Source organism: Gallinula chloropus (genome assembly GCF_964237585.1).
Source record: "Gallinula chloropus genome assembly, chromosome: 6".
NCBI classification, from domain to species: Eukaryota; Metazoa; Chordata; class Aves; order Gruiformes; family Rallidae; genus Gallinula; species Gallinula chloropus.
This window is the reverse complement of record NC_140091.1, coordinates 11,275,577-11,301,971: the sequence shown is the minus strand read 5'-3', so window position 1 is coordinate 11,301,971 and position 26,395 is coordinate 11,275,577. Positions and strand designations below refer to the sequence as shown.

At 50.3% G+C, this 26,395-nt stretch overlaps 2 protein-coding genes across 2 annotated transcripts in view; one reads left to right on the top strand and one right to left on the bottom strand.

The window, feature by feature from the left end:
• Nucleotides 1–17,865, top strand: part of DMAP1 (DNA methyltransferase 1 associated protein 1) — a 28,069-nt gene extending 10,204 nt beyond the window's left edge. The window contains exons 7-10 of the mRNA XM_084265834.1: nt 624–809; nt 3,636–3,707; nt 15,560–15,632; nt 17,452–17,865. Of these exons, the coding sequence (XP_084121960.1) occupies nt 624–809; nt 3,636–3,707; nt 15,560–15,632; nt 17,452–17,798 (678 nt within the window). The 3' untranslated portion in view covers nt 17,799–17,865. The remainder of the gene's footprint in view (nt 1–623; nt 810–3,635; nt 3,708–15,559; nt 15,633–17,451) is intronic.
• Nucleotides 17,866–24,431: 6,566 nt separating this feature from the next.
• The window catches only part of ERI3 (ERI1 exoribonuclease family member 3), a 132,690-nt gene continuing 130,726 nt past the window's right edge, over nt 24,432–26,395 (bottom strand). The window contains exon 8 of the mRNA XM_084266570.1: nt 24,432–26,084. Coding sequence (XP_084122696.1) covers nt 26,002–26,084 — 83 coding nt within the window. The 3' untranslated portion in view covers nt 24,432–26,001. The remainder of the gene's footprint in view (nt 26,085–26,395) is intronic.

Sequence of the window (26,395 nt, the reverse complement as noted above, 5' to 3'; positions counted from 1 at the left end):
TTACTTCCTTAAGAGTAAAAATCTTGCTGGAAAACATAAAAGACGCTAAATCTGCATGTTTAGTTCTTGGAGCTGTGCAACAGGCCCAGGGTTTAGAGTTTAAGGAGCTGCATTCCCCAAAGACTGGGGAAGGGTGTCCTTTTCTGTTAGTAGTTCTGTCTGATGGCAGATTGATATGTGTAAGGACTCTGCTTGTCCTTCCCCCATTGTCAGTGTGCTGATACTAGGCATAGTTGCACTCAGTTGTACATGCCAGGCCTGGGGAGGGGAACCAGCTTTTCACAACACTGCAATTGCAACTACAGTATATTTGGGCTTTTTTACCCTTCTGTCTGCTCGTGGTCCCTTTGTCCAGAGGTGGGATTAATCACTTATGGACGCTGCTGAAAGGTGCATCATGGATGTTGTGATGCAGTACCTGCCAGTTAGTAGACTGGCATTGCCGTGGATTGCAGGGTAAGGCTCTGGAGCATCATGCACTCTGCAAACCCATGGTATCAGGCGGGGAAGCTTAAAGCCATCTCCAGGCGGGTCCAGGGCAGAGCTGTTATCGGTAGATGGCCCCCTTGCCTTGTTAGGCTGCCTCTGCTGCTCTGATTGCCTTTATGTGCTGTGGTCTGCAGGTGGCAGAAGAAGAATACCTCATCCAGGAGCTCCGCAAAATCGAAACCAGAAAGAAAGAGAGAGAAAAGAGAACCCAAGACCTGCAGAAGCTCATCACAGCTGCTGACACCACCACTGAGCAGAGACGTGCTGAGCGCAAGGCTCCCAAGAAGAAGCTGCCACAGAAGAAGGAGACAGAGAAGCCTGTAAACATTTATCTCAATTATATTTTTTTCCTCCTTCTTTCTTTTTCTTTCCAGTGGTGATGCTCTGGCTGGGTAACACGTTTCCTTCAGCAATCCTACTGGGATCAGACCCCCAGCTCCCCTTTTAGGGGTGTAGCTGCTGTCTGTTTTCTGCCAGATGCTTTTTCAGTTACATCTTTTGGAAGGCAGATTGCTTGAAGGCAGCCATTGCCTCTGGTGTGCTCTCTGTCTCTCTCCCATGTGAAAAAATGCTGGTTTAAGTTCTGTTTCCTTTTCCCTTCCTGAGAAATGGGATGAAATTATTCTAGCCATTCATGCCTTGTGGCAGAGAGAAGCATCTTTCTCCCTCTCAAATGTATTCTGGTACTGCTGTGTAAGGTTGTCCCACAATACCATTGACTGTGACCCACCTTCTTTTTCTTCCCTACTTCTGGGTTTCAGCAGCATCTCCCCAGGCTCAGCACGTGCCCCTCTCCTGCTCTCAGCTGTGATCAGAGCAGCCCTGTTTGGGGACTCTTGTGTCCTGGGAACTATCGCTGCTTTTTTGTCCCTGAGCTGAGCTGAAGTCTGAGTAGGCCAGGACACAGATTTCAATTCACATTTGATGTTACCTCAATTTCCCTATCTGGAAAGAGGACAGCATGGACTGAACTGTATTCAGCACCTGCGGTGGGAAAGGGTTGTTACAGTATCTCAGATGTTTTCAGTGTGTCCCTGGGAATTCCTGTCCCTCCACCTTGTGAACAGAGAGCACTTGTGTCATTGTTCTCCAAAAGGGTCTGTGCAGGGAGAGGGAGAGAAGCAGAGAGTGTGTGGCAGTTATTGCTTAATGAAGTGTGGCTAATAGCCACCACTTCCTAAAAAAAAATAAATGTTTTGATTCCCCTTGTCCCTCTATGTAATTAATATAATATCACTGGGCACCTTGTACCTTCAGTTGCCTTGGGGGGCTGATGGAGTAAAGCTCAGCCATGGCTGGCACATCTCCCTCTGATGAAATCAGCTCGTCACTGGTGGCAATGAAAAAATGGTGGAGATGGAGAATGGGGCTGGAAAGATGCTGAGGATGCCGAGGTGAGGGAGTCCAGCCCTAAATATTGCCTGTTGGCTGGTGCCTGTCTGCAGGCATACAGCGAATAGGCACACCAGGGTGGGCAGAGCAGCAGTTCCTGTTGTTGCAGTAGCATCATTCCAACCATGACGGAGTCCATTAGGAGTCAATTACTAACTATAGCCGGGAAATGTTAAGAAAAAAATTGCATTTTAACTAAGAATTTGAATCGGGAGCTGCATCAGCATCATTTCAACAAAGGAAAATCATTTACCAAAGAGTCAATTGAGGTTGAAGCGTTTACAGCATGTACAGGCACGCGAGGCAGAGGAGCCCATTTAATTGCTTATGCGCCGAGTGCAGGCAGAGTTGTCTCAGCTGAGCCAGCGATGCTGATTTACCCTCCCTGCCTGTGTCAGGGTGTTCAGCAACAGGCTGGGGGGCAGAGTGTGGCAAGTCTGAAAGCCAGCCTTCATCCAGAGAGAGCAGAGAGGGTTGGCAGCTGCCTTTGTCTCTGATAATTCAAGCAGGGAGGCTACATCCTCCCAGAGATCCAAGTGATCCCTACAAGTTCGTGAGCAACTCTTGGTAGCTAGAGAATGCTCTTTCTATCATAGTCATGCTTAGAAATTTCTTCCTTGGGCCTCTCTTTAGTGGATTGACCACAGGTAACCGAAAAAATATCTTAATGCCTGTCTGTGCAGAGTGGTTTGCAAGGTGCCACCTCAAGACCAAGACATAGAGATAGCTGATAGAGGTGTGAGAGTCATTGGCAGGGAACCTGAGGAATTGAGTCACTGTCCTTCAGCACCTCTTATGATCTTGGGGCAGCCCTGGGTTGTCTCAGCCCTGTTTGGAACAAAGAGAAGTGTGGGAGCTGCAAAATGAACACTGTCTCCAAATAAATGGGGAGACTGGAGAATGTCCTCTTTTGGAAAAGTGATTGACATGCATTTTGCAGATTGTGGCTATTCTTAGATTGAATTATGAGTGTTGCTGACCCATTCAGGGGAGCCCACACCATCCAGTGCACAGGGCCCTGCAGGTAACCTGGTTTAATCATTTAAGTTTGCTCATCTTTTGCTTTGCTCAGCAGCTCAGATTTTTAAGGGATTTCTTTTATTTATTTCCTATTTTGTTGAAATGCAGCTAGATGCTATACTGTCTAGCGCAGCATTAGGAGTTTGCTACCTTGTATTGCTATGCTTAAAACATGAAGTGGGGAAGAAAAAGACCTGTCTAACAAGTGGACACATGGCAAAACGAGTAAACAGCAGGCTTTCCTGGAGGGGTGCAGTCCTTACATCCTCACTAGTGGGCTCACATTTACAGATGAGAGGTTTCTCAGCTTATTCCTTAGTGTACTTGCAGTCAGAAGCCAAGATTTAGGGAAGTTCTGGGCTGTTTTGATCAGTGAAACGTGCCTGAGTTGGATAAGGATGGTACTGTGCAAATAGGCACATGTAAGGAATACTGGTTAGGGTTTATGCTTGTGTGGATGGGTGTAAGGCTTGGTGTCAAGCAGTGCTTTTAAACCAACCAAAACTGCTTGAACTCTCCAATAATAACTTGAGCAACAGTGTTGTTTTCTCAGTGAATTGTTTGGGATTTTCCCACTGAATCCCATTGCTTGGGATTGTCCTCTTGCCTCAGGTCTGACATGTGGCCATGGCAGGTGGCTCTCTGTCATAGGAAACAGTGTTTCCCGTTCAGATAGCCTCTATATGAAATCTTGTGTTTCCTCCATCAACACATCCTGTTTCGATCTCTTTCAGGCTGTTCCTGAGACTGCTGGCATCAAGTTTCCTGACTTCAAATCTGCAGGTGTCACGCTGCGAAGCCAGAGGGTAAGTTGTTGTCCTGGTCCCTTGGGACTTGTGTTAATGTCTTTCAGTCTGCCTGTCTGTCTCCTCCTCTGTTCTCCTTTTATAGCTAAAGGCAAATTCTTGCCTCTAAAATAAGAAAGGAATTCCATAAATGTTGGAGACTCAGAAACCTGGAATGCTGGCTGTGCGAAAGCCAGCTCGTTGCCTTGCAGGGGCACCTGAGCTGCCTGGGTTTTGTTACTCCTGTGCCTGCTCTGCTGTTAGATACACGTGCCCAACCCAAATGGAGCAGTCCTGTCCAAACAGAGCTTGCAGCCAAATGTGATAGGTGTCATAGAGCACGTTTGGGAATGGGTGAGAGCTGGTTTTAAGAACCACCGTTCAGGTTGTGACTTGGAAAAGAAGAAACACACACAAATACATATGATTTTTAGCCCCCCTATTTCCATTATCTTCAGAAAATATTTTTTGGGAAAATTCCCTTTGTTCACAGATATCCCTGAGAAAAGAACTTCCTTGCTGTTTTATCAGCAAGGCTTGATGCCTGTCTCTTAGCAACAGGTTTTGGGATACCAAGTAAGTTAAACCTGCATGGCCTACCGAGTATTTTCAGAGGAGTTTTGATAGCAAAATCCTGTTTGCCCAGTACAAGGTTGGTGTTTGGTTTTTTCTTTTTATTTTTTTTCCCTAGTCAAATAAGATAATCCTTAGTTGCTTTATTGTAGCAAAGGTGGAGATGGAGGGTCCTTACCTGGCATCCTCACTTGGCACTGTGATTTTCTAGGTCACTTAAAAAGACTGTTTTGTGGGATGGGGTTTTTTTTAATGTGAGAATAGTTTCAGATCTTACTGGGAACACCCTGGGACTGTTAATAGAAATGTGGTTGGGATCATGCTGCTTTGACATAGGGCTGCATGTGCATGTTAGAGGCAGGGTCACTGCTGGGGGACCCCTTCAGCATATGAGTGCCACCCTCTGCAGGCTACCTGTTTGAGTGAGGCACTGCAGCCTTGAGGAGGTAAAACATGTCAGCAAGAGACAGGCAAGACTGCAGCGTGTGTGTTGAGATTGATGCAGACGTGGCAGATGTGTTCTCTGGTACTAAGATAAATAGAGTAATTTATGGAGATTGATTTGGATTTTGAAGACTAATAAGTGATGGTTGATCTTTTCTGGGTGGTTTTTTTTTTTTTACCCCCTCCTGGAAGAGAAGCTGAGCAATAATCTGTCAGTGATAGAACCATCTGGCAAAGCCAGCAGCCTTTTCATGTGCCAAACAGGCAATTCAAATTGCAGCCTTTGTGAAAATGGGTCCTATATGCTTCTCCCTGTTCTCTTTATTGCTCACAAAATGCAGTGATAAGCTGAGGCATGGCAGTCTGATTCAGCAACTTTCAGCTTGCAGTATCCATGCTCCTGGGATGACCTAGAACAACTTCCTATGCTCTGGTTGGACTTTTTAAGGAGAGAAATGCTGTTATTAGAAGTACCAGTGGTTTGCTTGTTGAAAAAGGTTGCAAATCACTGATCTAGGTGAAAAAACAACACTTTGTTGCTTGGAAATGTGGAACCTGCCTACAACCCAGCAAAATTAATTAATTTCTGGTTTTTAGTCACCCGGCTTCCTTATTCAAGTCTTCCCTCTTTTTAAAACAGGTGATAATAGACTCACTTGCTTCACATATGGGTGATGGGGAAAATTAATTACATGAGGTCAGAACCAGCCTTTTGAATGGGTAAGAGATGCTGGAGTGCTAAGTGGTATAAAGTTGATAGTCCATGCTAATCCAAATTATTTTACTTATGGGATTTATATAGCAAACCTTCTACATGCCAGTGGTGTGGAATCAATAAGGGTGGGAGCCGACCAGGACTAAGTGAGGAATTGGCATGCTCTGCTGGAAACTTGGACTCTGGCAACATTCAGTGTAATATGTTTTGCCCTGAGGACATTGGAAAATGGTTTCTAAAGGCCTGTGACATTCTGCACTAAGTTCTTTTTCCTGAGGACCTAAAGGATTCCTCACCTGAAGGCTTCTGTTGTCCTTTTTTTATTTTCTACTTTGCTGCTGCCTTCCTACCTAGGCAAAGTTGGATTTTGCGCTGTGATCAGGGTCTCAACCTCTGTCACGTGTGAAAAATGTACCATATCATCCCCAGGATAATAGCACTTACTCTTTGATTAGAGATACTAATTTTTTTTTTCTCCTGAGGATTTACAATTAGTTGGTCTGAAAACTTGAGTTAAATTTAATTTATAGAAATGAGTCCTTGAAGAAAAAGTTAGCAATCTGTATTCAACTTAATTTGTTCCCCGTAGTTTTTATGACAATAGCCCTGGCTTTTCAAATTCCCCCTGTCGTTACAGCTTACAAAATCTTATGTGCAGACTGAATTTGAAGACTTTTTTTTCTCCCCTAGGATTAATGGTCACTTACAGCCATTATTCTTCATAACTGAAAGTTTCTCCTTCAGCAGAGGCTGAAGAGTAATCTTCTCCAGTGAGTTCGACAAGCTGCCTTCTATCACAATGGTTTCAGTCTCCCATTGTTCTCCATGGGCTATGGCCACAGGCAAAGAAGGCCATAGCCCCTGTGCCCTTGCTCTGCATGGGATTTCCCCTCTGCCTCCTGACAGCACAGACTGCAAGTTTCTCTAAGGCAGTAGAAAGCTGGGCATTATGAAAAGCTTCCTCTTAATTCAAGCCAGTGTATTGCCTTTGGTGCCATTGAGAACAGGAGGCAGTAGCAGATGTTTTGGAAAGGGGTAAAAAGCCTTTCATGAGTTCCTTGAAAAGGAATTCTAGACGTTTGCCTCTTCTGTTGTTAGTAAAATGGTGTTATGAAAATAACAGCAGAATGTATTATTAATCCAAAGTGTTACTTCTTGAACACTTCCTGTTACACCCGGTCTGCTCAGCTGGGAGGACGGCCAGCCAGAGGGCCAGAGGAAATGAGAGGCGGGTATGGAATTTGCACAGGGAAAGGAGAGGAAAGGACTAAAGGGGAAAGCAGGGAGCTACGAGGAAGGGAAACTTTACTGAGGACTTGCCTGAAGGAAAGGAAAATGGGAGCTGTTGATCTTAAATCTTTTCCGTGACCCAGACAAACCGACAGTAACTGTGATCCAGGCCCTAGGTTGCTTCTGTAAGACAGAGCTGAGTGTGTTTTGAATTCATTGCAGTGTTTCTGTACCATGTCATGGTCAGCTTTCTTTTAGGTTTAACCTTTGTCTTTGACTTTATCACATTCAGAGCACTTGGCTTTGGCATACTTAACATCTCTTCAGAGTGTTTAAGTTGCTCATCTTCTCTCAGCCTTATCTGCAAATTGTAAGTTATGATTTCGTTAATGCTGTTGAATTGTGGCAGCAGTACTTCTGTGGAGGAAGGTGATGGATGGAAAAGGGTGTATGTTTGTCCCCACTCCTGTGTGTTGAGGTTCAAGTCTGTGTCCTTGCTCTGTTGTCATGGGTTTGGAAACAAAGGAACTGGAAGAGAATCGATTGAGTGATGTCTCATCTGGTAAAAAAACAAAACTCTGGGATGAAAAGGAGTTTGCAGAGATCTCAGTCTGCAGAAAGGACTGAGGGGTGCTCCAGATCAGTCATTCAGAGCCGGCCACCTCCCCTTGGAAAAGACTTCCAGCCAGCAGCCTGACTCCATCTGCTAACTGGGAATCTTGTAGACAATATACCAGTTGGACCAATTAAAAAGAAGTAGAGGAAGGAAAAATACAAGTACAGCTTTAGTACCCATTGATTTAAGTATTCACACTCACCAGCTTTTAAATATTTACTAGCCTGCTGAGCATTTTTTTAGCACTGATTAATGAGTAAGGATTTACTCTGGTTGTGGGGGGAATGTGTGTGAATTCTGCCTTTTTTTTTTTTCTTGGAGTGGGAACTGAGTACTTACTACATCTCCAAGGTGAATGATACTTGTAGAGGAAGATGGGGTTGTATGTATGTGTTTAGACATGTTTATTCTCCATATTTGATCTGACCCTCAATTAAATGGCCAAGCACGCTGCCTGTTTACTCTGCATCGGAGGCTGTTGGCTCTGTTCCTTCCCTGTCATTAATGCAAACCCAGACCTCATCGGCTGTGAACGTGTGAAACATCTGTCTGTCCTCCTCTGATCAATACTGTCCCTTCAGAGGTTCAGCTTTGGAAGCAGTTCCATAAAATATCAGTTATTTTTATTTGGATTTGATAAATTTAATTACTTGGAGCAATTAATAATTTATTTGCTTTGTATTGATTGCACTCCAAGGCATCCTGGCATCAATCTCATGGAGATCAGCACACCCTTATTAGGTAGGAAAGTTTATGTTCCCAGATCTGAACATCCCATAGATTAGTTAGCTGAGATGTGCTTGTTGCTTCTGCCAGCAGTTTTTCATTAGCAAAGTTGGACATTCCATACCCTCCAAGAGCAGGTGAGTGTGGCTTCCATGGGAAGCCTGGCAGAGGGCTGGGAGGAAAGTAGGAGCCTCATTTCTGTGAGTAAAAGTTATGAACAAATGATGTGGGCTGGATTGAGTTCATGTTGTAGCATTGCCATCTGTTTGTGGAGTTCCACACCCTTTGATGAGGGCTGAGAGCGCGCTGGTGCATTTCCTAATCACACTCCTGCTTGTAAAGAATGAAATAAGATGAAAATATTGTAGTATTTGTTTTTAAAGAGAACAGCAAAGGGCACAAATCTTGAATGAACTAGAGAAGGTGAATCAAATGCTTCTCTTCCCCTGTCCTCACTCTTGGCTACACCGAAAGGCAGGCAGTGTGAAGTGGCTGAAAGAAAACACATCCGTCGCTGTCTTCACAGAGCTCTTTGTGGTGTGGGAGAGCACCTAGTCCAAAGCCTTAGTGGGCTCTCAGGTATAAAGGAGCACTCTGGTACAGTGATAGGTCTTTTAAATGAAGTTATAGTTCTGGAAAGGACACTCTGCTGCTGCTTCTGTTGGATCATCAGGTACCAAACAGTGTCTGTGCGATACAAGGCCTCGGGGACTGTTGCCAGTCCTGGACTGATTTGAGAAGCTTTTACCACCTCTGTGTGCTTGTAGTGACACAGTCTTAGGTCATTCCTCCATGTGATTGTATGTAAGTTGTGCAGAGCACCATATATATTACTTTTTTCTTTCATTAGCTTAACCAATATAATGATCGGAGTGTAATTAGTCACAGCGGGGTTTTCCTGTTTGTTTAAGTGTAGTTCAAGTTAAAATATTTAAGAGAAAGGCAACATCAATTCAGGAGTAGCTGCCTGATGTGCTACAGTTTTCTTGGGTTTGTGTCTGATCTGGAAGTTTACATGATGTTCTTGTCCTCACAATTCACCCTCCTGTGCCTGTCTTTGGGCCCTCCTGACATCACAGCACCCCCATCCACGCTCTTGATTTGTCTGTCAGATGGAGCTCAGATGCTGCAGCCAACTCCACAGGTCTCAGCTTGGTTTCAGCACCACCTGCAGTGAGGGGCAGAGGTAGGACTGTCTGCAAATCTGCAGATCTCCTGAAACAAAATATTATGGTGTCATACTGGTAATGTGTTTTTAACATCAAACACCCTCCAGTAAAGATGTGCTGTGCAGTTCCTTCTTCTGCACCATGCATTTTACTGTTCTTCCCTACACAAACACTTCCTCTAGTCCTTTTGCATTTGTTTTACAGGCTGGCACTGTAGTGAAATCAACACATATTTAAGGGCAAGGAAGCAGGATTGCTGAGTGGCAGATAACACTGGCCGGAGGATGACCATCTTCTAGGTTGCAGGTGGTTCCAGTGAGGTGTGAATTTGTTTGGCCTTCTCAGGCATCTTGTTTCTTGTCACAACCTGTCTGTCAAATTGGGAGAGAGATGACTCTTTCCAGATTATCAGCCGTCATCTGTGTGGGTTGAAAGTCATTCTCAGGCCACTTTGCAGGGTCAAGGCAATCTACTGCCCCTTCCTTGGAGGGGAAAGGTGGGAGAGCATAAAAACTTGGAAGACCTTGTTACCTGTACAGGTGCAAACCCCATTGTGCTGAGACATTGATGCTCCAGGACCTTTGTTTCCTTAGGAAGTGTCTCTTAGTTTTACTCCTTGAATCAGTGCTAGAGATGCATAATGAGGCATTAATGTTTATAGGATCAGTGAGGTGCTACTTTGCCATATGCCTGAGTGTGCTGTGCTTCTCCAGGATCTGTTGTCCTCTCTCCTCCTTGACAAAGCTTTCACTAGATGTATTCCACTAACAAGTAAAACTCTTTTAATTTACCAGGAGGATTCAAGTACAAAGTTTATAATTTTGCACAATTTATTAGGGAATTTGAGGGATATGTCTAACTTCAGTCCAAAAAACCCCGAAACAGCCATTTACAGAAGTGAATACAGAAATGCTTTCTTTCCTAAAATAATGGTTTATTTAGCATTAAGTCTCAGTGATGGAGCAAGTTGATGATCCCAAAGTGGCTGCAGGGTGTTTAACGTGCTACGTAGCGTAGTAGAGGTGGCACAGTGGCACGACTCGCTATTTTTATCTGCCCTAAATCTTAGTCTGGCAGATCAGCAGGCACTGGTGTAAGGTGTGGGGGTTGTAAGCTGGGGTGGGGGGAAGCTTGTACGTTCATTGAGACAGAGACTACCCTATGCAACTTCAAACTTCCCGAACTTTTGCATATCTCTGTTGCAGTTACCTACCCACCTTTCACTGGAGCACTTCAGAGCAGTTAAGCGCTTCAGATTTCCAGAAATGTGCCCCTTAATATCCCAAATTTAATTCCTCTGTTGGAGTTTTTCCAGAGCTCTGAGGCTAAAGTACTTAGTACAGTGCTTTAACTTCCTCCAGCCTTAGAACTGTGCAGAAGTGGAAGCTCTCCACTCCTGCAGAGCAGAGCCATGCAGCTGGGGAAAGGTTGACCTTCTTTCCCCGTCTTAAGTCAGAAAATGCAAAAAACATTATTCATCTGAAACTTTAGCACTCCTTCCCGGAAACCTGCGAAGCAATTCAGTGCTCTAAAGATATCCACCAAGAAAGTGCCTAATGAGAAAGTTTTCTTGCTGCTGAAATCCACGAGGAAGGTGGTTTTCAATGTCAGTGAGACGTATTGTAATGCTGAGCAACTATACCGGTGCCGGTGCATAAAACCAGTTTATAGCGATACAGACACAGGTCAGATGTGTGGAGTTTTGAGGATTAATGGGTTTAGACAGTCATATTGTTTAGGGTTGGGGAAGGGTGAGTTTAAGGAAAAGGTGGTCTCAAAATTGAATTATAATGAAGTGCAGCATCAGGGAGGGTACATATGAAATATCCACATAACCATCGATTAACTTCACAGACATTGTATTTTGGTGAGAGACCAGACAGAAGATTTCAGCATGGAAGGGGGATGTGGTTATTTTTTTTTAGGTTGTTAGCACCAGGAATGGAGCATTTATGAAGAAAGAGAGCAGGATGTTTAAGATGACCACCTAGATATAATCACCCGTAGGACTTAGCTGAGCCTGTAGCTCCTGCAGACCTCTACCTTTCCCAGTGCAGTTCCCTTGGCAGTCTCTACGTGCCAGGTGGTGATACTGCAAGACCTAACAGGGGACTGTGTTGCAAGCTCTGCTATTGCTCTGGCTTCATTTACTCTTCCAAAATACGCTCAGATACATTTACAACTATACTTAAGGGTATTAGCATAGATCGTGAAAACTGAACGGCACGCAACAATAAATGAACTGAGTCTGTTTGGGGAGGCTTTATCTTCAGTTATTTCTTATCATGTTTGTTCATTTAATGAATTTTGCCAATTAGCAATTAATTTGCTGTAGGTCTGCTAGTCATTAGTGTGAATTAGCAAGGTTTTGTTGGCGGAATGTCTGGAACGCTGAATAACAATCCTGTATCATTCAGAACCTCAAGGGAACTCCGTGGTGAAACCCTCTATAGAAACTGAACTGCTCAGGGGCCTCCCCCCAGTCTCTCAGCTGCTCCAGTGGAAGTGCAGTGGATGCTCTGCCCATCTCTTTGAGCTGTAATTCCTGAGCAGTGCCCTCCTCCTTCAGGGGAGAGGAGACTGGGTTGGTACCAGTGTGCTGCGTGCTCTTGGGCAGCAGAGGCTGTGTGTCCCAGGGTCAGGCAAGGCTCCTCTCTGCATAGGTAGGCTGTGTTGATTCACACAATTTTCTGTAGCTCTTTATTTATTTTTCTCTTGGTACATGCAGTTCATGTGTTTAATGCAGGTTGTTTATAGCAAGGACAAAGGATTGCAGTCCTTAAATCAAAAGTGACGTTGGTGTAATTATAAGCGTGGGCTGGTGTTGCAAAGAGGGCTGTAGGGAGAGGCTGTCAGAGGAGAAGAGCATCCAAAATATAGTAACCTCAAAAATCCTGGCTAATCAGTTTTCTGACTGGAGCAATCTGTTTCCTAGGTATTATTATTATATGGGGACTTTAAAGATAATAAATAACAATAGTAGTCTAGTCTAAGGAAGGAAAGAAAAGGGCAAATGCCATTCACCTCGGAAGCTGTGGTTGCTGACTGGAGTTCTCCCCAGAACATAATTTTTTCTCTATCCATGACAACACCAAGAGCATCCCAGGAGCTGTGGTATAGGCAGTGAGTTTGCCCTGAGTGGTATTTTCTTTAGTGCAGAGATAGGGCCTGCAGAATCCATGTATCCCAGCACACAGGGAACTGCGGTCCCCGTGGGTGGCTCCAGAATGAGAGTGGGTGATAAACCACTTCAGGGGTCTGGTGCATCTCTGGACATCTCCTTAAAAGACCAAAACAAAGAAGGCTTACTGAAGTGTGCTTGGGCTTAGCAGAGCTGTACAGGGCATGAAGGCTTCTCTCCTGCAACAGGGCAGCCCAGCTAACGGACCCTGGCTAACAGATTATCAGCAGCATTTGAGTAATAGACTGCTCATTTAGTTTTAATACATTTTGCATAGAGAGCAATCAGCCTTCATCAGTCTTAGAGATGAATTGGCTTAGCCAGCTAAATTCTAAAGATATTAGTCCGACAGCAGCCACATAAATCATAACATTTTCTTAATGATGGTAAAATTAAAATATACTCTTGCTTTGAGAAACCAATGAAGCCTTCCTGTTTGTAGGCCAGATCCTCCTGTCTGAATGAAAAGGAAGCTTAATTGATGTGTTTTTTAGACTAAATTCACAGCCCCACTCCTGAGCATCCCTACTGTCCCTTTCTTTGAAGTTAAATGTATTTGTTCTGCCTTTCTGTGCTCCACCCTGCAATCTTCAGGAGTGTCAGTGAAGACCTTGGCTTGGTATTCGTTGGCCAGACTCCTGTGGGATGTCAGCATCACACAGAGCATTATGGTTGAAGGCTTTGCCAGATTAGTCACTTGTGTTGCCAGTAGTTCCTTGAGCTAGTAGAAGCATCCCTGGAGAAAAGCTTGTGTTCTTCTTCTAGCCAAGAAACCAAAACCTCCTTTCTGTCCACCAAGCCTAGGCAGGTGTGAACTTTTCCTATTTCTTGTCTTTGTGCATGGTTTTGCCAGCTGGTGTTTGACAGAAGAGAACCCTGCCTTTAGCTAGGAGGACTGGACCTTCACTAGGGGCAGGGATGAAGGTGGGTTCTCTGATAGTTGCATAAATATAGTGTGTCCAGAGCCCTTCAGTGAAGAGATGCTGGGCTTTGTTAACTCTTTGTGTCCTAGAAGCTAAGGACAGCACAGCCCAACTAGGTCAGCCCATACATCCCCCAGCTGAGGCAGAGCTGGTGCCTTGCCCTTCAGTGTGGGGCAGAACAGTTCTCTGGACCCAGGCCTCTTGCTCTCAGGAATGTCTTTCTGATGCTTCAGGCTTAACTGTTCTGTCTCCTGCTAAGCTGTGCTAAGTGACCTTTCCTTCTATGGCAACCTGCTGCTAGCTGCTGCACAGCACCCACTGAATAGAACTGTCTCCTGTCCTGGTGCTTTGCAGAGCTCCTGGGAAAGCCTGTGTGAGTAAGGTTCTGCTCAGGTCAAGATTCTGGACCAAAGGCTTGACTGAAATACAGGTCCCTGGTATGAGATTCTTTTGACAGCCTTCCTCTGTTAAAACAAACGTTTTGTGGTCAAGTATAAATAATTGGTCTCTGGAGTGTGAAATTCACTGCTAGGCAGAAACACCAGCTCTGAGGCAAAGACCCACAGGGTTTAAAAAAGGACAGAGGTGTCCTCAAGTCCCTACTAGCACTGGCTGTTTGCACAAGGGCGTGTTTTCCTCTTTCTCTAGTCCTCCTTTTGATCTCCTGGATCAGGTTGGTTTCTTACAAATGCTCTCCAATAGTCCTCTTGGTCTTTTGCTGGAGTCTTAATTGTCATGGTAATACATGGTGAAAGGGCTAGGTGCTTCTTAGTAAGTACTGTGAAAGGCTTGTTCCCCTGGGGTGCTCTTTGGCATCTGTGCTCTGGTTTCTTGGCTGAAATGATGTGGTGGAGAGAAGGTGGGTTTTCCCAGCAGGTCCTGCACTGGGGTTGAAGAGCTCCAGATGGGGCATACACAGCCACAGCTGAGTCAGGGTTCGTGCTTTCACTCTTTGGGTATGTGCATGCAGTGCTTCTGCCTGCAAAGGGATTAAGACATTCCAGGTGGTGACTCTTCTTGTCATTTTGGTACCGGGGCAGTGAACAAAAGAGATGGGCCTAATTTGGGAAGCTTACATTGGGCTGCCTGTTTTGGGGAACTCTAATGTGTGGCTTCTGTGAGCTAAGGTGACCATGGGACCTGTTGGTGAGCTCACCCCAGAGGCCACTGTTAAGGTGGAGCAAGGAATGGCTCTTCCTTCAGGTCATTGCCAGCTCAGTGTTGCAGTCCTAGGGCTGGTTTGACCAAGGCTGGGGCCCCTGATCAGTAGGTGGTGTGCAGGCTGGCTGCAGGATGCTCTCAGCTGTCCGATAGTCTGCTGCGCAGCTCGGGTTGCTGATGGTGATCCCCAGGTAGGCGTGTGAGCTCACCTTCCCAGGGTTGGGCATGGAGGGACAGCCCACAGCTGTGCAGTAAGGTGTTTGACACTGTGGTGTTGAGAAGCATTTCTCCCCTGGTCTGCCTGCTAGCACTGCTGGGGAAGGGAAGCGCTTTCATTTGTTCTCGGGTATATCCGCAAGGCTCGGAAGCCTGTTCTCCCTGCCATATTGTGCCAGCTGCGTTTGTGCTGCTTGTAATCTAATAAATGCTTGGTCTGAGCAGCTAGCACTCCTGCTAGAGCCCAAATGAATGCAGAGGAAGGACCCTGCTAAGTGTATGCATTCTTCCTCTCCTGGCCAGCTCCGATTCCCTTTCATAGCTCACATCTGATGCTTCCTCTCTCACCTAGCCCCTTAGCTCCGATGTAAATGTGTGTTCACACTTCCGCCAGTCAAGTAACTGTGCTCTCTCTGTCTCTCCCCTTTGTTATAAAGCCTGCTCTGTAAATGAATCCCACAGGTCTGGGGCTCAGCAGGTAAAAGGAGAAGTGAGTCTGTTAGCGCATGAGTCTAATCAGGCTGGCTAAAGCGAATAAAGTAGGGCAGCATTGCACATTAGCCGCTGTGTAAATGAGCCCTTTGATGGGCTGGGCACCGCGGGAGAGGGTTTGAAGCCAAGAAGAACTTTTGTTGTTAATTCAGTGACACATGGAAACTGTAAAACAGCGTGTCTTGCACACACACGAGAGAGAAAATAAAAGCCCTCACGACCGGGCTTTTCAATACCTGCCCTCGGACCTAGTCTGAAAACTTTCAGCCCCTGTCTCCCTCTCTTACCACTTGATTTTCCTTTCTCTCCCTTTCTTTTTTTGTTCCCCCTGCACTATAAAAAGAAAAGCTCTCTTGCCTTTTGAACTAGACGGCTGTGAGTGAGGGCTATCTCTGAGCTGTGTGGCTCTGTTACCTTTGTGTTTCAGATGAAACTGCCAAGCTCGGTGGGACAGAAGAAGATTAAAGCCCTGGAGCAGATGCTGATGGAACTCGGAGTAGGTGAGTAAAGGGGGCACGCGAGAGAGAAAGAGACACACAGAGCTAGCCTTTGTTCTCGAGATGGGCTATTTTTTCCCCTAGTAATACAGCCAGTTTCTTGAATAACAGTATGTGAATGGTTTTTAAAATATTTTATGTGTTTAAAAAAAAAAAAAGAGAGAGAGAGGGTAAAAGCCAGAACAAGATGCACAGGGGCTTTTTTTTTTTTTTTTTTTCTTCCCAGTAGAAAAATGTTTTAAAAGAGCCTTTGTTTCTCTCTTGTTTGGGTCTTTTTAACCATCAAGAGAGGCTGCACAGTATTAGGAAGGCAAATCTCAGCCGTGCCGGGAGAGGTACTTGTAAGTGTGTTAGTGACCACGGCACCGCATTGTTCAGGGCTGCCCTGTCTCGCTTTCAAGCTCCCTTTCCTCTTAATTTACTGCTCGCGGTGGCAAGTCCAAAATGCGCCTGGGACTGCTCGTCCCCCCTTTGTAGGTTGCGTGCTGTGGGAGAATCTGGAGCATCGCAGCTGAAAGGCGAGTAAACACACATCCAGCACACATCCCTCACTCTTGAACTCCAGCGTCCTACCAGCGGAAAGAAGGGTTCGCCTACGATGCCCGCTCGTAGCTGGAGGGGCAGAAGAGCAGCCTGGGGCTAGCTGCTGCCCTCTGTGCAGTGGGGACCGTTTGCAGGCACTGCAGGTGCCCCTTGATGAGACACCTGGTGGTCCCTTTGCCTCGCTGTGGCTGGAGGATGGGGTGGGAATTAAAAAAAATAGCCTTTTTTGTGATTTACAAGAGATTACTGAGCCTGCTCCCAGCCCTGCCTTCTGTTAATTCTTGTTAGTTTTTTGGGCTGACTGGTTTATGGCTTGATACGGTGTCTCAGAGATTGCATGCGGTTCTGAAGGCCTCCTGTGGCTGGTGAAAACAGCTCAACCAGGTTGTTTTCCCCTTTCTGCTTTACAACTAAGAAGCTACCTATCTTCACTTGCTAGGGAAGTCTTGGGAAAAGATGAGTGCTTCTCAGAGCTCACTTTCCATGAGGGTGAGGAGGGTTTCCTGACTCCCCACCCCATATCTCACTTCCACACCCACGTATCTTAAGGGCTTCCTGGTGCCCCAGCGCTGCTGTGTCTTAGAGTGCAGAAACACACCTGGGCTTTATGTGGGTGAACACAGCACTAGCAGGACGGGGATGTGTGGACAGGCCTGTGGACAGGGGACCACTGCTGTCTATCAGGGAAAATTTGCAGAGCCTCATCCTTTTCTTCTCCAGAAGGCGCAGCTCTCCCTTGCTCTGTGTGGATGTGTGATGGGCTGCAGCAGAATGGGTGGTGTGGAGAGGTGATTTACCAGCCCCTGCTACAAGCGGTTGAGGTCTGCGTTAAATAAAACCTGTCTGTAGCACAGCAGCAGGGCAATTCTCTGCCTCAGTCCTACCCTGGGAGGAGCAATGAGGAGGCTCAGCCTCTCCACTGCTTGTTGTTGAAGGTGTAGGGAACAGCAGGAGCCATTCTGTCCTTTGCAGTGGGTGAGGACTTGGTCCCAAGACTGAGCTCCCTTCATGTGGCCTGGTGGGTAGTGAGGTTCAGCTGTCTGGTCTGATCTGCATTTTCCATCATCCTTCACTTGCTGCATGCTGGACTTGGCAGGTTTACCCTTAGTCCTTGTTCAGAGCCAAAGGACAGCCTAGAGATTCAGGTCTCCAACCCTTGGGGATGCTGGTTGCTAATGATCCCTGTGATGGGAGTGAGGCTCCTGGTGTATCTTTTCAGGGATCTCCCATGGTAGGATTGTGGGTCTGGTGTTTCAGAACCCTTTTTTTCCCCCCCCAGATCTCAACCCGATGCCCACAGAGGAGATCGTGCAGATGTTCAACGAGCTGCGGAGTGACCTGGTGCTGCTGTATGAGCTGAAGCAAGCCTTTGCCAACTGTGAATACGAGCTGCAGATGCTACGGCACCGCTACGAGGCCCTGGCCAAAGCTGGCAGCATTGGCCCCCTCAGTGCAGAAGGCACCCATCCAGATGGCCAGGCAGGGCTCGGCATCGAGGAGAGCAAGGGAGATGCCAAGGACCAGATCATTGATGTAGTAGGAGCACCCCTGACCCCCAACTCGGTGAGAAGGAAGGTTGTAGGGGCAGAACAGGGCGCACTCAGGTCTCCAACGCAGATGCCCTGACAAGCGCTGGGGATGCTGCCCTGCTCTCCCTCCGGGCGTGCGCATCCAAGGGAGCACAGCACGCCTGTTTCCCCCAAGTCCCAGTGCTGCTCTCTGGGCTCGTCTCCTGTGCTGGACAGTGTTCTTGGTGCTATAGGTGGGGTCAGCAGGGCTTTCTACATCCTGCATGCAGGCAGATGGTTTGACGTGGGTGCCACCGTGGAGCGAAGCAGCAAGGCTTTGGGTGAGCTTGCACTAGGGCAGCAACAGTGATGCCAGTACAGCTGCAGGCCTGAGGCATTTTGCTTCCAGACACGGCCCCGTAAGGGTTTGCTCACCAGAGGGAAGCAGGTGGGGAAAGCAGTCTTGAGGTGGTGAGCGGTGACCTGCCCGAATCCCTGGAGCCAAGCAGTTGCCCTGCCTGGAGCAGGAGGCCTGGGAAGGAGAGAGGTCTTTGGAGAGCAGAGGTATATAAAACCACACCGTTTTACGCCCTAGTTCCAGTGCTGAGAAAGGAAAGCCGGACCGAGGGGTCCTTTCACTGTGAGCCTTGCAACAACGTCCTGTGCGTGTACCTCTGCAGGATGCCAGTCACCAGCCTCTCCTCCCTGCCTCCATGAGGGCAGGCTGCCCAGCCCCTCACCACTGCCTCAGGGCCAAGGGTATGCCTGGGGATCAGCTGAGATTGCTTTCCCTTCCGTGCAGTCCCCTGAGCTGAACTGCCTGATAAAAGCTGCCCGTCTCCACACAGTGGCATCCCCGACGCCTCGAATATAGTGCCCCTGGTAGTGGCACAGACCTTTACTTTCTAAAGTGTATGATGTATTGAGAACACCTTCTCTGTCAGCGGCAGAGGCGACACGTTAATCTGGACTTGAGCAATGTCCTATTTGATTGTGACAATATGGAGTCATAAGGAAGCATTCCACTGAGACAGGTTCCTGTTTGCAAAAAGAGTCTTCTGAATTTTCTTTTCCCCCTGCTGCATTCAGTCTGAAATCTCACCCCTCCCCGTGGTCCAGAGCGTCCTGGGTTGCAAACTTTTGGGGCTGATTCACAACATACTTGCTCTCCCTTGAGACTTTGCCTGGTGGGAAGGTGGGAGAGGTGGTAGTGGTGGTGGCTGCTGGAGCAGGGAGCCTGTGTGTGGGGTCCTGACCACACTGTTCCTCAGTGCCACCTCCTGGAATCGGAAACAAAGGGGTTGGCCTGCGTAGCACAGAGAGGGTTAAACTGACCTGGTCTCTGACATATTTGAAGGAAATATAATCAAGTTAATTCACTGCAAGGCAAATTCAGTACCTAAAGGGCCCCTATGTTAAATACAGCACTGACCTTTACCGGCTGATTACACAAAGACGACACAATTAGATTAGTCCAAGACAAAAGGTCAAGCACATTCACACTGTGACCATTTTATGCTACCTTTTGAGGGGGGGGGGAAATTACATCCCAGCTGGAGGGGTATCTTGGAGAGGGGAATGGGCCTGCTGTCCCACATCTTGTCTGGCTCAGGTGTATTCGGAGAGTCAGGCAGGGCTTGGCGATGTGCTTGCCCTGAGCCTTTCCTGCAGTTCTGGGCCCTGCAGTGCTGGGAGAGGCCAGCAGCCTGCAGCCCACCACCAGTTTGTCCAAGGGTGGGCTGTTGGTGATGCTGCCTGCCCTGCCCAGAGCTGGCAGGAACAGCCCCCCTCCCTCTGGCTCAGCATCACAGCTACAATTGGCCTCCAAAGGGCAATGGGCTGGGGACAGTCCTGAGAAGGGAGGTGGCTGGGGTGGTTGCTGACTGGTGGGGTGCGTGTCCCCATGCCACACAGTGATAACCCTGAGGCGTCCCAGGCCTTAGTGCCATGGGGACAGTGTGGGAGGCAGCGTGCCTCTGCAAGCTTGCAGCCAGCCCTGGCAATTTTGGTAGTGCAAACAAGTATCTCTGCAGAGCAAGTGTTGTGCTGGGATGTATCCAGCTTGCCCACGTGGCAGTGTGATGTTTTGTAGTGGCCTTTCCTTCCCTTGCCTCCTGCAGCCCTGGCTGTGGGGTCTTGGGGATGACAACCTTGCTGTTCCCCTGGCCGAGGCAGCTTCAGCGGTTCAACCCTGCCACCAGCCTTGAACTCGGGAGTTCCAGTGTGTGCTTTGCCACTGAGCTGCCGGGGGCCCTGGGGGGAGTCATTTAATCTCCCTGCTTCAGATTCCTCTGAGTTGGAGAATCCCTTTGTGCTGCCTAGTGCTGCCCTTCCACGCCACTCCACATGTTGGATTAAGGTGGGATTAGTTCAGCCTCCAAACCAGCTGCTCCCCTGAAGCCAGGTTCGTTTCCCTGGAGAGAAGTATCGGGTTCCAGGTGTGGAGGGAGCGAGTGGCACAGCCAGGAAGAGGATGAGGAGCCCTGCCTGGCGTGCCTGGAGTCCTTTCCTGGAGTTGGCGGGAATAGGCAGTCACACTGGGGTCCTGAGGGTCTGACTGTGGGAACAGTGGGCTGCCTCTGGGCCCCTGGGTCAGCGCCCGGGATGGGGGGCAGCTCGGTGGGGCATTTTGGCCTGGCTAGGGGAGGCCTCTGACTGTCTCAGCAGCGAGCCCCAGTGAGGCAGTGGGAAGCCTGGCGCTGTTTGGCCCTGACGTGTCCACCGCACCCCTCCTACCCTGGCTGCCTGCCTGCCCTCTCCTAGGGGCTGCAGTACCCATTGCTGACCATTAAAGCCGAGCTGGGATCCCCCCAGTGCCGTCTGCCGCTGACCCCGGTAGGGACTTTACTCGGGGCCTTCGGGAGGTGAAAGGTGAGCCGAACTCGGAACAAATTAGTTCCAAGCAGAAGTTCAGCCAGTTACTCCAGATTGGATCCTTTGATTTCCGCAACTCAGACTCCACTCAGTGATCTGTAATGAGTGACTCTCAGAAATCCTCACATTGCAGCACTTTGTTCCTGAGCTCACAAGTCAGCCCATTAATGGGTAAAGGAAAGGACCTTGAGTCTAAGAAGTCTCGGGTTCAGAGTCAGAATTATTTGACTTTTAAGCTTCCTTTATCTGAACTCCTGCTGACTTCTTGTTTTCTGAGCCTGTTTGAAAGCTAGAAGTTACATTGTTAAGATCAAACATTCTCTCTTTCCAGATGGAGTTACAATATCTGTCTTTTATATATATATATATTTTAATATATATATAGTGCACATATACCAGGGTGTATATATATTCCTCTCCTTTTTTTTTTTAATCGTTCTTTCCATTAAAAGAAACTAGACTTGTAGGCTCTTGTAAATTATAATGTAAAACATTTTTTTTAACCAGACAGTTCCCAATTTTGCCCAAGGCAACTGGAATAGCTGCGCCACAGAAGGCAATAGGAAGGTGATTAATATGAATTTGTGACATATTTGAAAGATGGGTCTTTTGCCATATAAAGATTATCAAACACATGTGCTCTTCCCCATTAATTCCGTAGCCCTCCCAGGAAAGCCACAAAGCCCAGCTCCTTTGTTTCCAGGGTGGGTTTTTTTTGTTTTTTTAAATGTACCTTTCGGTCCCCTTGATTACCATGTATTTGATTTTTATAGGGCATCTGTTCACACTGCTGTGTGGGCTCTCTGGCCCTTTTATTTCCCCGTTAATCGGATCCCGCGCAGGCGGCCGTGCCAGGGCCTCTGACGACATCCGTGTGTGTGTTGTATTTAACTTTTAGCCGTGCAAATTCCATGCTCTGTTTGCCGTCTGCCCGGTGCCCGGCGGGGATGGGGAGCAGGGACGGGGGCCGCCGGGGGAGGCAGCGGGGCCTCCCACCACGCACACCGCTGCAGGGCACAGGCGCCTGCGCGACCCCCAAGGCTGGAGGTGCAGGGACGGGCAGGCCTGGCAGCTTTTGGAGGGTGCATCGGTGCTGCCCACTCCATCCCTGGGGTGGTTGCCAGCCGGGCAGTGGCTCTGCAGGCCTTTTGGGGCAGGGGGTGGCTGCAGGGCTGGTCACCGAGGGGACCTGACTGCAGTCACTGTGCCGGGTGTCCTGCAGTGCCAGCCGCCGTGCGCTGTGCAGAGCGGACCCCATCTCCTGCCTGTGGTACCCCACACGCTGAGCCTGGCTTCGGGCTGCTCACCCCGCTGGGGTGTTGGCCGTGGTGTCTGTGCAGCACCTAGCACTGAGTGTCACTGCAGTGTGGTGATTCTCCTAGGGTCACGTTCTGGTTTGGTGCACATGGCCCCGTCTTTCCCAGGGCTGGATTCAGCCCTGAAACTGTGTCTGTGAGGGGCTGGGCTCGCCAGAGCCAGCCAGTCTCACCCTGGCGTATTGGTGTGTGCTGCCTGGAAAAGAGGTGGGTGTTTTGAGGAGCCCTGGTGCTCTCTGTCAGCTTTTTGCTCCACTCCTGGGCCACTTCACAGCAGGTCTGGTTGGTGGAGGAGCGTTTCCAGGCTGTGCCCTGTCCCATGCCAGTTTTCTCAGCAGCAAAACTGGCTGTAGCATGGAGCTGCTCTGCCCCCACTGAGGGCCCTGCTTCTCAGGGCTTGTTGCATGCCAGCTTGCTTCATCAGGGCTTCTGGGGCCACTGGGTTGGGACAGAGCTCAGCCCCTTTCTGCTCACTCCCAGAGCTTGCACTGTGAAGATGATTGTCCATGTCAGGGAGGTGACATCTCCTGCCAGGGTGCCATCCCAGCCCCTTGTCACTGGTTAGCTCTGTCCCTCCCATCATGCAAGGGCCTGGCTGTGCCGGTGGCATGGTCCATTAGGCACTGCCTGCTGTGATGCTGGAGCCCCGTTGGCAGGCTCTGGGACAGGCAGTTGTTTTCCCTATGACCTGAGCGCTCCCACCTCCTTGACCCTGGTTTTTCTTTTGTTTCCCATCTCCCTCTTGGAGCAGGGAAAGCAAAAGGGGTCAGCCCTCCTGGTCAAGAAGGTGAAGGAGCTATGCTGGGCAAGGAGGAGGTGTGGAGCTGTGTGCGGGGTCAGTCCCATCAAGAGCACCCACAGACAGCTTGCTGCCTGCAGCCATGGGGCAGGACAGGGTCTTGCTGGGACAAATGCTACAGCACCCCAGAGAACAGTGGGATCCATCCCCTCCCCAGCACCATGGCCCCAGCCGACCTCTGGTGTGGTGCGACCTCCGGACACCATCGGCAGATGCTGGATGGCAGCCCTGGGCTCGAGGGCTCTGCCACTGGCCACCCCTCCACTCAAGGCCATACCTGGCTGCCTGACTGCTGTCCCTACCTCTGTTTTGCTCTGGTGCTGTTGGTTTTTACATGCCATATTTTGGAGGGCATCCCTGGAAGTGCAGAACCTGGCAGCTGTACCAGAGCAGGGCTGCGTTAGCTCCAGCAAGCCGATGTGGAGCAGGAGGAGGCAGTGCAAGCCAGCTTCCCTCCACCCCAGGCAGGCTGGGTGCTGCTAACCGGACTGGGAGCCCTGTCTGCCTGTGGCTCCCTGAAGCCCATCCATCCCTGGCTGCAGAGCTGTGGCCAGGGTTGCTGCAGGCCCTGCTCCTTCCTGGCTGCTGCAGTACTGCTTGTGCCAGGCTGGGGAGCTCCTTCCAGCATCCCAAGTGCCTGGGCCCTGTGCAGCAGCTCTGTGCTGGTGGCTGCCTCCCCTGGGTGAGGTGATGGCCCTGCTGACAAGCACATGTTGGGCCCAGTGCTTGTCATCACGTCCAATCCCATCTCCTGTGCGAGGCGGGTGGACCCTCTGGCTTCAGTCTGCAGTGAGCGGGGGTCCCTGGGTTTCGCAGGGCCTCGGAGGGGCTGAGGCATTGCCCAAGCCCGTACCAGGAGCCTGGGTTTGTCACTGCCCACCGTGGGCACAGGTGGCCACAGCCCCGCTGCCCACCCCAGGGCCCCTCCGCCTGCCTCTCAAGTGTAACGGGCGATTGATCTGCCATGACAGCGTCCTCCGAGTCACATTCTCGCCTGCAGGAGCGAAGGGCAAAGGCCAAGTTCTTAGTTTTCATAGAAAACTAATTAGACAACTCCATCGAAAATAGGTCAATAAAGCTGATCGGGGGCTGCACAGAGGGAGCCATTAAAACCCCGGCGACCTTTGCTTGGAGCAAGTGGGCTGGGGCCGCCCTGTCCCTCGGGAGCTGCCCCACTCCGTGACGCATCCCTGTCAGCCCCTGGCACCGTGGCGCTGGGCAGGGTTCCTGGGGCACCTGGATGTGGCGGCGTTTCCTGCACAGCTTGGTTCAGCTCCTGTGCATCGTGGTGCTGTGCTCCCCAGGGCAGAGCGGGTGCCCCAGCGTCCTGGGCAGAGGTGTGCTGGTTCAGCTCTGCGGGTATGGTGTGCCAGGCTGCAGGGTGCAGTGACATGCCAGTGGGAGGTGGTGGTGGTGGCCGTCACCCTGCACCAGGCAGAGGACTGCATAGGGGTGCACCTGCAGCTCAGCTGGTGGGACAGGCTGGTGGCATCTGCAGGGCAGTGCCGTCCTGAGGTGGGGGGAGACAGCTGGGCCCACCCACGCTGGAGGAGGGACAGGGAACCCAGACCTCCCTTCAGAGCTCCCATACCTTCTTGGGGAGCATGGACATGCAGGCGGCCAGTGCTCAGGCAGGGCAGGCCTGCTGGTGGGGCACCCCACTCCCACGCACCCAGGCAGCGTGGCCCTGCCTCTGGCCCCCGCCCCCCCGCCCCTGTACACACTTGCACATGCATGGGCGCAGGCCAGGCTCCTTTACCCCCAAACTTTATTCATGTGGCACATTTACAGCAAGGATTGGAATAACTAGACAATGAAAATGCTGGGTTTGCATTATCGGTTGGTTTAACTGGAACACCACACACCATGCAGTCATGTACCGCCAAGTTCAGTGCCTGTATTGCCCTTCTGGCTGCCGTCACCGGCTTCGCTCCAGGCCATGCACGCACGGGCCCGGGGCTGCAGCCTCCCTGCAGGTCAGCGCCCGGACGAGGGCTCCATTCAGCAGGGCCCCCGGGGCTGAGTGACACTTGGGGGGGACGCACGCCCTCAGCCTGCCCCACGGCTGCTCCCCCCAACCCCAACTGCCCTGGCTGGCCGGGAGCCCACCCAGCCGGAGGGGGTGTGCTCGGCAACTCTCAGGCAACAAGCCAGCTGCTGCTGAGCGGCCACGGGGACCTGCGAGGGGCACGGCGTGGCCCGTGGGAACCCTGGGCACACGGCGGAGGCTGAGCCTCAGCTCGGGAACCGAGGGAGGCCGGACAGGGTCGGAGGGGAGCGGGGTCAGGGGCCTGGAGCAATTTGCAGCTCCCCTGCTCGAGTACCTGTGGGCCGGGGGCCAGCGCGCGCTGGCGCGTCCACCGCCGGCAATGGACGCGGTGTTGCGGCGGGGCCTGGCCCCAGTGGAGCTGAAATCGGTTGGCGGGGCCAGGGCAGGGCTGGGCATCCCACCCAGCCCTGCAAGAGGCACGAGCAGAGGGGGACGGGGACGGGACGGGGCTCCGCGGGGACACTGTCACCTCCCTCCTGTCGCCCGCCCGCCCGCCGGACCCCCCGCCCCACCGAAGGGAGCCCTCCGGGGCCCCGCAGCCCGCGGTGGGGCTGCCAGGGGCTCTGCAGCGGAGAATACAGGCACTTCACCTTGAACATAAAGAGACGGATCGCGTTTGTCACATACAGGAGTCAGAGAGGGGTTAGTGTTGACTCAAAAAGGGGAAAAGGCGCTGGAGGGAGAGGCTGGGGGGCGGAGGGGGTGCTGGCGGGGAGGGCGAGGGGCCGTCTCGATAGTGCTGAGCCTCCGCCAGCGCAGCCCGGGCGCGGGCACGCGCCGGCCGCGCTGCAGCAGCCGTCGAGGCCTGAAAACATAAAAGGGGAGAAAAGAAAGAAGAAGGGAAGGCGGGGACGGCCCATGCCAGGGAGGAGATGGGGTGGGGTGGGGGGGATGCTCTGGCTACAGGGCGGGAAAGGGAGGACGGGGTGGGGTATATGGAGGGAGGGACGGAAATCGGGAGCCAAAGAAAAAGAACAAACTACGAGTCTAAAATGTGGTGCAAGCGCCCTACGCGGCTGTCCGCTAGCATGGCATAATGTCCGGAGCAGCCCAGAGAGGGAGTCACATCAGGTCTACACAGATTTGCCTTCCCATATATACAACCTCTACTGGAGTTAACAGCTGAAATTGAGATTTTTTTTTTCTTTTTTTTTTTTTTTTTGTTTTGTTTTGTGTCGGTTCCTCTGGCCTCGGTTGCCGTTTTTATTTTAATGCTGGAGCCCGTCCTCCCCGCCTCGCCGGCGCCGGGCACATGCAGCCCTTGCCTGGCTTGCCTCGGGGATCAAAAGGGTTTGGAGGTCTGCTTGAAGATGAAGCCTCTATGGGCCAGTGTCTTCATGATGTTGGCGATGTTCTTACAATCGTCTGCGGAGAGAGGAGAAAGAGGCGGGGTTAGAGCCACGACCTGACTAGGAGCTGCTGGATTAAGTCCTGAGCCCCACACCAGGGCTGTGCCCGGAGCTGTGCTGGTCCCTGACACGGTGGGGGGCCGGCACAGCCCCTCTGTCCCCACCAATCCAGACACTCTGTCCCAAAGTGCCTTGCAGCGGTGTGGCACAACCGTGGGCTCCCGGGGATGGCAGGTGATGCTGGAGCTGCCCTCCACCAGCCAAGTAGGGTCCTCTCTTTCCACTCACTCTCCTCATGCAGAGGCTGCATGGCACCTCCGGGCAGGG